Here is a 14,615-nt window from a genome sequence, read left to right on the forward strand (position 1 = left end):
GAAATGCTTCGTAAGAGGCGTATGCCAAGCCAAGGAGAACGGCATCGTCAAACTCATTAGACGCGAACTTAAAACCTGCGAGGACCGCCTCAAAGATCTCGAACGTAAAACCAGAGATTCAGACGAACCGAAGACGAAAGCTATCCTGAAAGAAGAACTGCTGAAGTTTAATACACTCGCCAAGCGCGAACTAAAATTTCTCCACTGTGGCACGGTAGTCAGGCAATACGGTGAGGGGCAAAAGCCTGGAGCTCTCCTGGCGAGGTTGCTGAGGGCTGACCACACACCGACGCCTATTACAGAGATTCGCAGCCAACAGGGAAGAACGTCGAACACAGATGCCGACATGGCAGAGGAATTTAGGCTCTTCTACCAGGAGCTTTATAGTTCCCAACACCCCGGAAATTCTGATGCCCCACTGAGATACCTGAGGGAGACTGAATTATACTGGGCAGAGGCACAACTAAGAGAACCCCTCAATGAACTGATTTCCCCAGAAGAAATAGCTGAGGCAATTAAATCACTTCCGAACACCAAAGCCCTGATGGCTTAACCGGGGAATTCTATAAAGCTTTCGCGCCTACCCTTGCTCCCCTTCTAGCCGACGTATACGAGGAAGCCTTAGAGAACGGTACCCTACCCCAGACCATGCGTGAAGCCAATGTGATTCTCCTGCTCAAAACAGACAAACCACCGGATAATTGTGCTTCCTATCGCCCCATTTCCCTCCTAAATCTAGACAACAAGATTCTAGCAAAAATCCTAACGAGCAGACTGATGCCACTAATGCCTGCTCTAGTTCTTGCAGACCAGGCGGGGTTCATACCGGGCCGCAATACCACATTCGGCATTAGGAGACTATTTGGAGTGATGGGAGCACTGGACCCAGCCCAACAAGCCATTGCTCTTCTTCTTGATGCTGAAAAAGCGTTCGACTCGGTGGAGTGGCCATTTCTTTTCTCGGTACTCGCCAGGATGAGCCTGGGGGCTCGCTTCATTAAACTAGTTTCCCTGCTATACTCTAAACCTACAGCCAACATATTAGTCGGCACAGCTAGATCGTCCATCATCAACTTACAACGGGGTACCAGGCAAGGCTGCCCACTGTCAGCTCTACTATTCGCCCTAGTAATGGAACCCCTTGCCTCCAATCTTCGCGAGCATAGCCAACACCGAGGTCTGGTCATAGGCCCACACAAACTCATCATCTCACTTTACGCGGATGACGTGGTTCTTTACATAAGAGACCCAATCGACAATCTGAACCCCATCATGCGCGAAGTGATCAGATTCGGGGCAGCATCTGGCCTCAAAATCAATCAAACAAAATCAATTATCTTCCCGCTCACCCCGGCGACTCAGCCATTTCAAGACGACTTCCACCTCACCTGGAAGTCATCCAAGGTGCGATACCTAGGCATCCAAATGTCACTAAATCACCAAGAAGTATTCCGGGACAATTACGAGGTGGTGTTTAAGTCCCTAACAGAAAAGGTGGCCCGATGGAAATCCCTACCCTTAACACTATGGGGAAGAACCTCTCTTGTCAAGATGGTGATTCTTCCGAAACTTCTTTATCTCTTCACCAACATTTCCATCCTACTTCCACAACCATTCCTGAAAAAACTAAAGAGCCTGGTCCTGGAACTACTGTGGGCCGGTAAACCCGCCAGAGTGGCTCACTCCACGCTAACTCTCCCAGTGACGAAAGGTGGCCTGGCGCTCCCCGATCTGGAGAGGTACTACTGGGCGGCCCAGGCGCAATTTCTTAGCCACTGGTACGCCACAAACCCTGTCAGACCACATGTCCAGATTGAGAGGGCCCTAGCCTCACCGAATCTACTGAGAGCAGTCATCTTCGGGAAAATCCCGGTCCCCAATGACACGATGAATGTAATCTTAACAACGTACAAGATATGGAAGCTTTTAGCGCAGAAACACAACATCGTCACTCGATACTCTCCACTCCTACCTGCAAAATTCATACCAGGGATTTCGTTGACGTCCGAAAAAGTGTACCTCCAATGGCTAGAGAAACTTCAAATTAAGAACCTCGGGGACCTATTCACTGATGACAGTTTCCTGACCCCCGATCAAGCGAAGGAAAAAGGTGGCACTGCCTCGCTAGACATTTTTATCTACTTCAGGGTACGCCACACTCTGCGAGCAATCCTTCCTACCTTTCCACAACAACCCCAAACATGGCAACTCTTACACTCAGTAATTCAGTCTCAGGGTGAAGGGAGACCCCTCTCTCAGATCTACAAAACCATCACTACGGACACATCTCCCACTATGTCCCGAGCCAAGACTAGATGGGAAAGGGCCCTAAATATAACTTTCTCCGACACCGATTGGTCCTTTATCCTTAGACAGACACAGAAGATTGCCCTCAACACCCGCCTCAAGTTAATCCACTTCAACTACCTGCACCAAACGTACTTTACACCAGCCAAAGCAAAAATACAGCATCCAAATTCATCCTTCAGTTGTGAGAGGTGTGGATTAGCATCTGCAAACTTCCTTCATCTAGCATGGGACTGCCCTAAACTGGCCTCATTCTGGCCCCAGGTGCTGGAAATCACGAGCAAGATAATCGGTGAGCCGATTCTCCCAGCCAACACGGCAGCGCTGTTGGGCATGACCAGACTGTTGAAGGCCCCTACGAGAAAGCTAGCAGGCATCCTACTGACACTGGCTCGCAGAAGAGTCGCCATGGCATGGAGCCGTGGTCCTCCCCCAACAGTCACCGCATGGCGCAGAGATATTCTTTACTGCCAAGATGTCGAAACAGATTTCATTAAGCTGCTGCCACAACATGCACGCCCACCCGACATCTGGGGACCCTTAGTAACCTTTTTGATGAATGAATCAGCGGGGGCTCCTGCCTCGCCGACCAGTTCTCGGTAGAAGCTGTATCCTCTCGTTAATGGCAACTAGGGAAGTTTCCCTTCTCATACCAACCGCTGACTCGATTGCATACTCATGGACCTGGGGGAGTATACACAGGATAGGGGCCGGGGGGCGGGGGGTGGAGGTAGAGGGGGAGGTCGAGGGGGACATGGATAGGCTAATTCCACCCTAATGTGGGTGAGAAGTTGTTTGTTGTTTGAAAATAAAAAAAAAAATATAAAAAAAAATAAAAAAATAAAAAAAGATGAGGAATACATGGGAGGAACATCCAATCTAAAGAACTTTACCAGGGGTAAGTAATTTGTACTTCTTCACCATTCAAACCCCTGAGGAAGCTCTGACGGGTGATAAATGATCCCTCCCTTTTTTGGGGGGCATACAGGACGGTACCGGCCCTGAGTGCCCAAACAAAAGGGTGACTGCTTAAATAACAGGAAGCCTTGTTACATGCCACATAATTCTGACTTTGTGTTTGTAACAACAACAATGACCAACATTAGGGATTCCATGAATTTCCTTTTGGTTGATGAAGTCCGTTGTGTTACCTACTGTGATATAGTGTACGATATTCTCTTTACGATCTTCTAGAAGCCAAATTAAGTGATAATGTCACAATATAAATTGAAGTTGGTACATCCTAGCGTGTGTGTATCTGCGCAGGGTCTCACGTTTGCGTGTTTTTAATGTTACAGAACTGGCGGGCCTGTATGTGGGGGATAAGATCACAGAGGTCAACGGCGTCAGCCTGGAAAGCATCACCATGGGAAGTGCCGTTAAAGTCTTGACTGGCAACAACCGGTTGCGCATGATGGTGAGGCGGATGGGAAAAGTGCCAGGCATTAAGTTCTCCCGAGAGAAGACCACGTGGTAAGCAGAGCCACCCTCGCCGTCTACACCCCTTCACTATTGTCTGCCCTTCAGGGTAACCACAAATCACAATGTGTTGCTTGTTTGGGCCCAATCGAGCGTTTCAAGTTCACGTGAGGCCGAGGGAAGCCCTCTCCTGTGTCAGGAAGAGGCTGAAAGGCTAGTGCTTACCTGACCTTTGAACCTCCACAAAAACAGAGCGAAAAAAGGCAGAAAGATGAAAGTGCATTTATGTTAATCTAGAAGTCGCTATAGAAGTAAACGAAATGCAAACTAGCGCAGATTTAAACGAGAGAAGACAAATTGTAAGTAAGAGCCATGCTTCAAGCAGCAGCATTTCTAGGAAACGGGGCAGGGACGGGGTGCTTCCTTCCGCTTGTTCAGTAGCTCAGGGCGGTCCTGAACAGTGCCCGCTTCAACATATTGTTTAAGCAAGTCATCTATTATTGAACGGCAGTGTAATTGACTTTCTTTACCATATGGTAATTCGGGCATATTGTAGGCGCAACAGTTAGGGGATTTGCGGCTATGCTATGATATTTAAACCTTTCCCTCTTGTAATGATAAACACAGTCTACACGTATTTGCATAACATCTGTGAAATACCCAAAACAAAATATAAAATAATCAAATGAAAAGTGTTTTTTTTTAATGGGACCCTTTAGGGCCTGAATATGTAGGTGATGTTGCCTGGATTGTTTTCTTCAATTTGACATTTTGGCTCTCATTACGAGTTTGCTGGAATACCGCCAAAGGGAATTACTGTTACTGCCACTTTTTTACCGCTCTGCCATAATCGTTATGAGGGCCTTCATCTTTACTGGGTTGATGCAGCAATTATGGTCTGCAGCAAGGGCTTTAAATGGGCTGGGTTCTGGACTTGGCAAACAGCAGCCATTGCCAATCAATGGCAAAAGTTTTGACTTTTATATAGGCAGGAGATATGCATTTGCCGAGCACTGCCAAAATGTTGCGAACTGGCCCATAGAAGTGGCAGCGGCAAAAATGTGCGAGCACCTGGCAGTATACTAGCACATGCCTGTCTAATACCTATACAGAAGTCAAAACTGTTGGCTTTGTCAATGCTTGTTTTTAACAGGCCAGTGCATCAAGGATACACGTACTGCTTATAAGCAAGTGAGTAATTGCACACTTGGTTGAGGTGCTTTTATTACACAAGTAGCACATTTACACCTCATGTGAAGCCTTTACTTCTCAGAAGACTGCTTTGAAATAACTTTATCACGTTGGCAGGCACTTCGAACACAATTTTTGATACTGGTTGATACAGCTAGCTAAAAGAGATACCTAGAGGATGTGTTTTGGGCAGGAGGGGGAAGCATTAGGTGGGAATGACCATAGGGATTAGCATAGCCATGTGCAGTCAAAGGATGGACAAATAACCAAACAGTACCTGCAAGGTTTGGGTCCCTCCTCCTATCCTATTTCCCTTCTACCTGTACTCCAGTGCAATAGTTTTGGTTTATAGGTGGCACTTTAGCACCACCTAATAGTCAACCTAAAAGGGCATTTAAGAGCAATTCAAGTCATGTTTCATGATATCAGACTGCCCTGCTCTTATCTGCAGGAGTCTGAACATTGGCAAAAAAGGGTAAACATGTTTTACCTCTTCAAATACACTGTAGCAGTTTACGTGCCATGTATGCATGTCACCCACAATATGAGGGGGAGTTTTCCGGGGAATGTGGATATGCAGATGTCATGCGTAAATACATCTTCATACTGATTGATTACATAGTCACACTTTCTGTGGGACTAGCATAGGTTCAACGTCAAACACATTTAGGTCTGTAATTGTAATGTTGCACATGTTGCATTGTCATCCTTTTAGAAACGTTAGGGTGGCAGACTCGTTCACATTTTGTTTGCTAATAAGTCATGTTAACTTCCTTTAAATGCACCAGTGTTTCCAGACAAAACATACCATATATATAAGAACATGTATTTCCTGCTCACATGATTTACAGACTCAAGCTTTGCTCAATGGGATTAAGTAACCAAATGACTACATGATCAGGGACAGCATGCTGTGGCGAGCAGTACAAAGGATGCGCACATTCTGAAGACATGTTTCACAAGAGTTTATTAAAGTTAAATTATAGGGTCTAACATTCCCTATCACTATGGGTGGTCCCTGCCTATGTTACTAACTAAGGTGCTTGTCAAGTCATCCGTGAATGGCCAAAGGAATACGTCTGCTGTCCAAAACTAACCTAACTGACCCTACCACTATGTAAAGTAACTTAGGTCAGGAGAAGGAGTCCCTTCTCCTGAAGATACTTCTAGTACCAGTCTGTAGATTTCTAAATGAATACCTAATCTTCAAATAGTCTCTTGTGATTTCGTGAATCAGTCTCTGTAACTCTTCAAATGGATTATTGACTTTTCTCTCCTCATTGGGAATCCCTTCAGGGATCTTTTATAAGATCTATGTTCCTGGTTGCAGGTTTCAGCGTATCCTTGGGAATTACTGTTTCTTTGGTAGGCTTTCCCTCCTAGGCAATTATAGTTCAGCTTGTTCCGGTCTACTTGACTTTGTACATAGTTCAATTGAATAGTTGATCGGGACTCTGGTTTATAATGTTCTCTCTCTTTTTATATAATGTTCTTCTTGCACAGAATATTGAGTTTCTTTAATATTTTCCCCAGAGTGTTGGTATCCACTGTTCTGTTCTCTCAGTATTCAGATTTTTAGTCATTCTTTCTACTTTGTCCCAACATTTTACGTTCATCAATTTCAGGTTTCATTTTGCCTCTTGACTTCTGCTAAGACGAGTTGCTTGTATAGTATAATGATTACCTCTGGGCCTCCCTTTATTCCTGTTCTCCCTTTTACCTTCAACTGTGAAGGAGAACCTCTTCAGGAACCTTGTTCCTAAGGGACCTTCTCTCTTGTCCTGCACCCCTGTTGGTTTCTTTTCGTCAGCGTTTTCTTCCTCCTGATTCTCCTCTTCCTCCCCATTCGTTGCCTGACCAGTCACCTTGCTGCTTTATGCATGGGTGGTATCGGCAATGGTTTGTGGACTGGCTGTCCAACACAGATCCTTTGTGCTCTGGACACCACCTTCCTCCGGGGTCCTGCCCTTTTGGCCCCTCACATGTTTCGTGCAAGTTGGAAATTCGTGGGCTTCCTGGCTTCCACTTAAACTGCCTTCTCTCTCTGCAGGTGTTACGCAGCTTGGGGCCTTCCCATACCTGCATATGGGCTCCTCTCTCTCTTCAGGCGCTACTCAGCTCAGAGCCTTCCTGTGCCTGCGTATGTGTTCCTCTCTCTGCCCAGGTGTTACTCAGCTCAGGTCCTTCCCTTCCTGTGCCTATGTTTTCATTCCTCTCTCTCCAGTTTGCTTGTTGAGTACACGTTATTCAACGTACTCGTCCCAGTGGATTGGCTATCTCGATTTATAAGGATATGTTCTTTTTCTATGTGATAATAACATCTATTAAGTGTTTCTTCGTCCCTGTCTTGATGTTTAGAAGTCTCTGATATTTCAGAGCAACCCATGTAGGCAACGGTGTGCATATCTTTACAGAGTTCCTCACAGGAACGGTAGTCCTTGTCCCCTAAGGTGGAGTCTCGGCCGGTGAGGTCCCACTTGCCTTTACCCCTATGGAGGGTGTGGCAGAGTGGGCTCACCTTCCTAGCCTCACAGGGGGTTGAGGGGAGCACTCGCCCTTGGGGAGAAGTAACGAATTCCCTCGATTCATCGCATAGGCCAGTCCTGCACTTTCATTTCTACAACCATTCAGGGATGTCATTTCACCAAAATGCCAGGGGTAGCGCCAGTGACATCACATGACCCGTCACTCTGAAGACATCACAGGACGTGATGTCATTTGACCCCTCTGTGACATCACGTGTAGTGATGGAACACAACCTTTGACCCTTTGACAAAACAGGAAGTAGCATCACCAAGCATTATTCTACAGTACACTAAGAAAAATAAGTTACGATATCACTGTAATATGATATATATTTCATACAAGAATGGATCACCAAATATAGCGTTCATATCAGTGTGTTTAGGCCCATATTAGCAAATTACTGTGAATGTAATGTGAGAAACCTGATGGTGTACACCGACCTACTCCCCCAGAATCCTCTATTCAGCTGGCCAGGGAAGAGCCATCACTTTTGGATCCCGACCCTGGGGGTGGACAAGCGAAGTAGGATCACCTGAGTGGAGGGTCACAAGGTATTGGGAGGAAAATACCGAAGGGTGAGACATGCTATTCCCCCATTAACAATAATACCCCAACCCACTCTCCTTCAGCCTTCATGGGGTATTTTCGATCACAACCTATCTCCCCTTCCCATTTTCAAGAAATAGTGAGACGAGGAAGATGCAACTAACATCAATGAGGATTACCCATAGCAAAAGCATTGGGAAGCAAGATGGGGCCTACTACTACAACCTAGCACTAGGCTGTCCCAATAATAGTCAGGCAAGTTCAAGCACTTTATGCCAACCGTGCACACCTGATTCCACTTGACTCTTCCCTACACTATAAAAGGTTGAGAAGCAGTGAGCGAACTGGGGATGTTGTCTGGATGAGAGCAGCGTAGCTAGGGAGCTGTGTCTCCTTGGAGCCGGTGTGAGGCACACTGAATCCTGCTGTTGGTGGTCGGAAAAGTGCTTGTTCCTGTGGGACTTGTGCCTCTCCCAAATGTGTCTGAGGGGCAGGTGGTGAGACCCTGACCTCAACCCTGTGTATCCAGAGGGACCGTTTGTCAATGCAACGCTGCCCGGTGAGTTTCATGTCAGTGAAAGAGAAACTAGGGAGCATGCTATTGACTGGAGCGGAGCGGGAGAAAGTCAGAGTTGGTAAAGTGGCAGGAAACGGAAAAAAGCGAGAGAAAGATTGTAAAGCGGCATGGAGTGGAAAAGTGAAAGAAGTGAGCGAAAACTTGTATAGCAGCATGGAGAGGAAAAGTGAAAGAAGCGAGAGAAAGCTTGTAAAGCGGTACAGAGCGGAAAAGTGAAAGACACGAGAGAAAGCTTGTAGAGCGGCAAGGAGCAGAAAAGTGAAAGGAAATATGAGAAAGACAGAAAGCGCAAGATATAGATAAGGAAAGCAACAAACGGAAAAGGCGCTAGCGGCGCAGACAGAAAGTAAAGACATTAACAAGGTGCAAGTGTGCACAAGAATGCAACAAAGGTGCAAGAGAAAGGAAGGAAAGTGCAATTGTGCATGAGAAAGAATCAAAGGAAACAAAGGAGAACAAGAAGGGGTGCAGGAAGCACCTGAAGGTGAAAGGTTAAAAAAGGAAGAGCAAGGAATAAAGAGAGGGACTAAAGAGCAGAGTAATAACGCTTAGGAGGAGCGAAGAACCTGTTGTTTTCGAAAAAGTCTCTGATGCCACCCCCTGAATGGATTATATGTGAAATAACTGTATATTAGAGAGAGGTACATCCTGACAAGGTAATCTTGTGTTTAAAACTAGAACCCTGAGACGCCCAAGCTGAACTTGTGTGTTAACCCAAGAGGGGCCTAAACTTGGGGAAGGGAACCCTGAGAGGCCCAAGCTGAACTTGTGAGTGAACCCAAGAGGAGCCTAAGCTTGGGGAAGGGAACTCCGAGAGGCCTAGCAAAGTGGAATGCCTATTGTTTTGTGATACTGAAGGAATTGAAGCTTGGGGAAAAGGGGCCTACGCTTGGGGAAGGTAGCCCTGAGGGGACTGACAAAGTTGAATACTTATTGGTTTTTGATGCTAAAGAAGTTTAGGCTTGGGGAAGGGAACCCCAGGAAGCTTGAAGAGGAACTGTGTATATTTCTTTTGGTTATGTTGTGAACTTGGAAGAGTTAAAGCTTGGGGAAAGAAATCCCAAGGAACTTAAGACATTGAAAGTGTTTGAGGCTACTGTAAGAACTTTGGAGAAGGTCTTATGAACAGCCCTTTTTGATTGAACTCATTTTTGTGAAACCGACCAACCTACACCTGGTGAGAAGACCACCTGAAACCAACCTTGGTTTCCTATTTTCTGTTGAACCACTATATTTTTCTTTTAAGAGACTTCCTAGCAGATTTTGTCAAAGAGTGAGGCCAAGCATAGGTTTAGACACAGGCAGATTTTTACTTTGGACTTTCAGACTTTGACGCCCTTACAAACATCAGTTAAGGGACCCACCCCTTTTAGTGTTAGGGCCAGTCAGGCATTACACCAACTCAGGTACCTTAGTAAATAAAGGTTTTGAAACCAACATCTTTGAGTCTGAGTTTCTCGATACCACACCAGTCTCACAGTAAGCAGATGTTGGACAAAACGTACACAGACAGAGCATCTCGAAGAGGCCTGAACCCCAAAGCGCAGACATCCAGTGCCTGCCAAGTGTCTGGCCACAGACTGGAAAGGGCAACTGGCCATCACAAGTCCAACCAGAAAAAATGATGGTCTGGAGGATTTCCCTGAGCTGTGCCAGTGGTTATGAATGATTTGAAACCTTCCAGCTATCACTTTTCGGTTTTGCTTATTTGGTAAGTAACCCACATTTCTTTTTGTTAGATGGGAGATAGAAGGGACGTGTTGGAGGATGTGTTGCAGGTCACAGTAATCACAGTTTAAAAAAAATATATTTTAAAATGTAAGCAGCAGCTCAACGACTTCACCCTTAGAAAAGCCTGCTGGGCCTAGAGACCCAAGCTACTCCTCACTCTTGAAGCAAAGTGTGGCTGGAACATGTTTGGGGATGCGTGTGGGCTTGTCCAGAAGGGATGTGACCTAGCAGTTTGCACTGGACTGCCCCTTTTGGGGTGGGACCAAGCATTATTTGCATATGGTATTTCCCCTCCTGTAGTGGCCAGAGGTTATGAATGATTTGAATGATTTGCTGTTTTGCTTATATGGTAAGTAACCCATAGTTTTTTTTAGAGGGGAAGGATGTGTTGCAGGTCTCAGTAATTGCAGCTTTTTTGCAGTAGTTTCATGACATCACCCCTAGAAAAGGGCCATTTTATAATGTTCTTTGATGCTTTATATCTTGCTTAGTGCCATCCTCCTCCAGCTTCTAAGCACTGGAACAGGAACTGAACCCATGTTACAGTACGTCCTCTTGTTCCCAAAGCAAGTTTGTTGCCCCTGAGCTATCATTTTTGCGTGAGGAAGCAACAGATGGTTTATTTCAAAGGCGGAGGGCATCTTCATGTACATTATCTCACCATGAGTCTATCTACAGTGTGCCTGTGGTGCAGGTCTGGCAGATCTGGGTCAGGTCATAGAGTGTCCAGGCAGGATTGGTGGCAGAAGCCACTGGGGCACACCCTCTCATAACAGGCCCAGTGGCTCATTGGATGGGCAAAGCAGATGAGAAATGCTGAGATTTGTATTCATGCGTACTGCAGGCTGCTCTTACCCATTCCCAGCTAGCTAGAACTATTCCCCATACCCTTCCTGTTGCTACAGTACTGAGTATGAGCTGCACAGACAGCCCCACCTCTGAACCCAACCGTTCAGGCATTCTTCACTAATGGACTGTCAACCTGTTAGTGATGGCGGCTTCATGGTTTTTCCAGCATCCTTGTTATTTCTCCAGCTAACGAGATTCCAGGTGATAAAAGCAGTGCCACATTTAGCTGCATTTACAATCGCCTTTTTCACGTGCGACAAAGATATCTGCTCTTGGCACTGCCTCTTTGTCCAGTGGCAGGCTGGGGTGACTTCCCACCTGTCTGCCTCACTGTCCTCACCTTGTTATCGTAGGGGTACATTGTGGCGGCAGTCCAGGATCAGCCCTATCCCTACAAGGAGAAACTCTGCAACAAGAATAAAAAAGGCAAGAACATGATATGATATGATATGGCATTTATAATGTGCCTATGCACAAGTGTTTCAAGGCGCAACGAGGCAAGGGAGGGGAACAGAGGGAAGACCGAGACAACGATCTTACTAGGCCAGGTGACATTGAGAATGCGCAAGTGCAAGGGAGGTGCGGAAGGGGAAAAGTGCGAGGGGCAAGGGGAGGGCAAATGCAGTACATAGGATAAACAGTAAATAAATAGAAACAAAAAATAATAACAATAAATAACAAGTGCGCCCTGCTGGTGGCAGGTGCAAGGGTAAGTGCAGACATCAGGTGCCAAGTGCTGGAAGGGTGCTGTAGGGATACAGAAACAGCTCCAGACTGCAAGGGTTGCCAGGGGGCAGTGCTGGTATGCAACTGGTGGGGAGGGGACCTGGGCCCCAGAACAGACGGTAGCCAGGTGACCAGTGCAGTTTCAGTTTCAGCCATGAGTTCAGCAAGGCAGAGGAGGAGAGAAAGCAGAAGCAAAGAAGAAGGTCTGGAGGTGCTTCCGGAACCAGAAATGGTTCTCCTCAATTTTCAGAGAGACAGGGAGGCTGTTCTAGAGGGAGGACCCAGCCAAAGATCGCCCCACCTTACACACCTTTACCCGGGATTCCATCCACTCGTGACATGGCTTCTAAATTCCTCAAAGTAATTTCTTGCATCCATGGACTTCCTCTTTCTATCACAACGGATATGGGTTCTCAGTATACATCACATGTCTGGTCCAGCCTCTGTAAATTACTGGGTATTGAAAGGGCTTCATCATCCGGACACCATCCTCAAACTAACAGCCAAACAAAGAGAGTAAACCGTACAATGGAACAATATTTATGCTGTTATACCTCTGGTACTCAGGACTCTTGGTCAAATATGTTACCCCTCGCTGAATTTGCATATAACAACACAGTACACTCTGCTATCAAGATGAGCCCTTTATATTGCATGTCAGGAAACGTCTTCTATCAATATTAACTCTTTGCAACATACCTACCTTGGACTCTCTATTGACATCTGTAACCCTCTAAGGAGAAAAACAAAGCATATGCCGATAGACACAGAATTCATAATCCTAAATGGGAGGTCTGCGACAAGGTATGGCTGTCTATGAAATATCTTCCACAGTGGACCAGTCCTTCCAAACGTTCTCCACAATATTTGGGACCCTTTCATTTGGGATCTAACCCTGTGAATATTTTTGCAACAATTGGGATCTAACCCAGTGAATTGGACACTTTGGGATTTAACCCATTTATTCTTTTTCTTTTTTCAGGTAGTATATTGGCCAGGAATTGGAGTGCGCGCCTCACCCCTCTTTTTTTACATCCCGGATAGGTTTAACAGAACAACGTCTCCTTCCAAACAGATCAAACATCCTACATCGGAACCAGAAGAGTATGAGGTGTCACAAATGTGTGACTTTGTTACTATCATGGTTCACTACAGTATATTGTGCATTGGAAGGGTTACACCACTCAATAAAGAACATGGGAACCAGTCTCACATCTACATGCTCCTATACTTGTTCAACACTTTCACAATAGATCTCCTGGGAAAACCCGGACCGAGCAGAACGAGAAGGGGTCATACTGTCACAGTGACACTTTGGTCACTGTGGCACCGATGGAGGAAAGGACGTTGGCTGTTCCATCAAGCTCAACCAGCTTTCCATGCAGCCTGTCTAGTCTTTTTTCAAAATGGCGCTCACATTTCATACTGATTTATTCAGAAAGGACTGATTACGCCTCACGTTGCAACCCTCTGGATCCTCCGACTTTGGGGTGACATGCTAGTTCTCCTTCTGCATTTTCTCTGTAATTCTATCTCTACTCGGAATACCCTTTCGGGGTGTTCATTCTGTCTCCTATCACGATTTCTGATTCTTGCTTTGCTTTTGCACTCTGCCTTCAGTTCCCGCTACATATACCAGGACACTTTGCTACTGCTCCCGCTCTGCATTTCATCTGGAGGGTTTTTCTGCCTTTCAGGCTTTTCCCTCTTGCTGGTGCGACTTCCCACCTGTCCGCCTCACTGTCCTCACCTTGTTATTGTAGGGGGGCATTGTGGCGGCAGGCCAGGATCAGCCCTATTCCTACAAGGAGAAACTCTGTGACAAGAATAAAACAGGCAAGAATATGATATGATATGATATGGCATTTATAACGTGCCTATGCACAAGTGTTTCAAGGCGCAACGAGGCAAGGGAGGGGAACAGAGGGAAGACAGAGACAACGATCTTACTAGGCCAGGTGACATTGAGAATGCGCAAGTGCAAGGGAGGTGGGGAAGGGGAAAAGTGCGAGGGAGAAGTGCAAGGGCAAATGCAGTACATAGGATAAACAGTATATAAATACAAACAAAAAATAGGAACAATAAATAACAAGTGCGGCCTGCTGGTGGCAGGTGCAAGGGTAAGTGCAGACATCAGGTGCCAAGTGCTGGAAGGGGGCTGTAGGGATACAGAAACAGCCCCAGAGTGCAAGGGTTGCCAGGGGGGCAGTGCAGGTATGCAACTGGAGGGGAGGGGAGGGGACCTGGGCCCGTGATCAGAGGGTAGCCAGGTGACCAGTGCAGTTTCAGTTTCAGCCATGAGTTCAGCAAGGCAGAGGAGGAGAGAAAGCAGAAGCAAAGAAGAAGGTCTGGAGGTGCTTCCGGAACCAGAAATGGTTCTCCTCAATTTTCAGAGAGACAGGGAGGCTGTTCTACAGGGAGGACCCAGCCGAAGAAAGACAACTACCACCAACTTGTTGCTTGGAGAAGCAACTAGCCCTGAGGGAGTTGGAGGCGGATGATATGATATGATATGATATCGCATTTATAACGCGCCTATACACAAGTGTTTCAAGGCACGACGAGGCAAGGGAGGGGAAAAAGAGGGAAGACAGAGACAACGATTCTGCTAGGGCAGGTGACATTGAGATTGCGCAAGTGCAGGGGAGGGGGAGGGAAAAAGTGTGGGGGAAAGGGGAGGGGCAGTGCAGTGCATAGGATAATAGTAAAATAAATAAAGACAATAAATAAAGACAATAAATAA

At 46.3% G+C, this 14,615-nt stretch overlaps 1 protein-coding gene across 3 annotated transcripts in view; it reads left to right on the forward strand.

Annotated features, from left to right (window-relative positions):
• The window catches only part of PDZD7 (PDZ domain containing 7), a 769,522-nt gene that overhangs the window by 68,410 nt on the left and 686,497 nt on the right, over positions 1–14,615 (forward strand). For all 3 annotated transcript variants that reach the window (XM_069611658.1, XM_069611656.1, XM_069611657.1), the window contains one exon: positions 3,606–3,780. In XM_069611658.1, coding sequence (XP_069467759.1) covers positions 3,674–3,780 — 107 coding nt within the window. In that variant the 5' untranslated portion in view covers positions 3,606–3,673. The remainder of the gene's footprint in view (positions 1–3,605; positions 3,781–14,615) is intronic.

This window comes from Ambystoma mexicanum, chromosome 8 (assembly GCF_040938575.1).
Source record: "Ambystoma mexicanum isolate Mex_15411 chromosome 8, UKY_AmexF1_1, whole genome shotgun sequence".
Taxonomy (NCBI): domain Eukaryota; kingdom Metazoa; phylum Chordata; class Amphibia; order Caudata; family Ambystomatidae; genus Ambystoma; species Ambystoma mexicanum.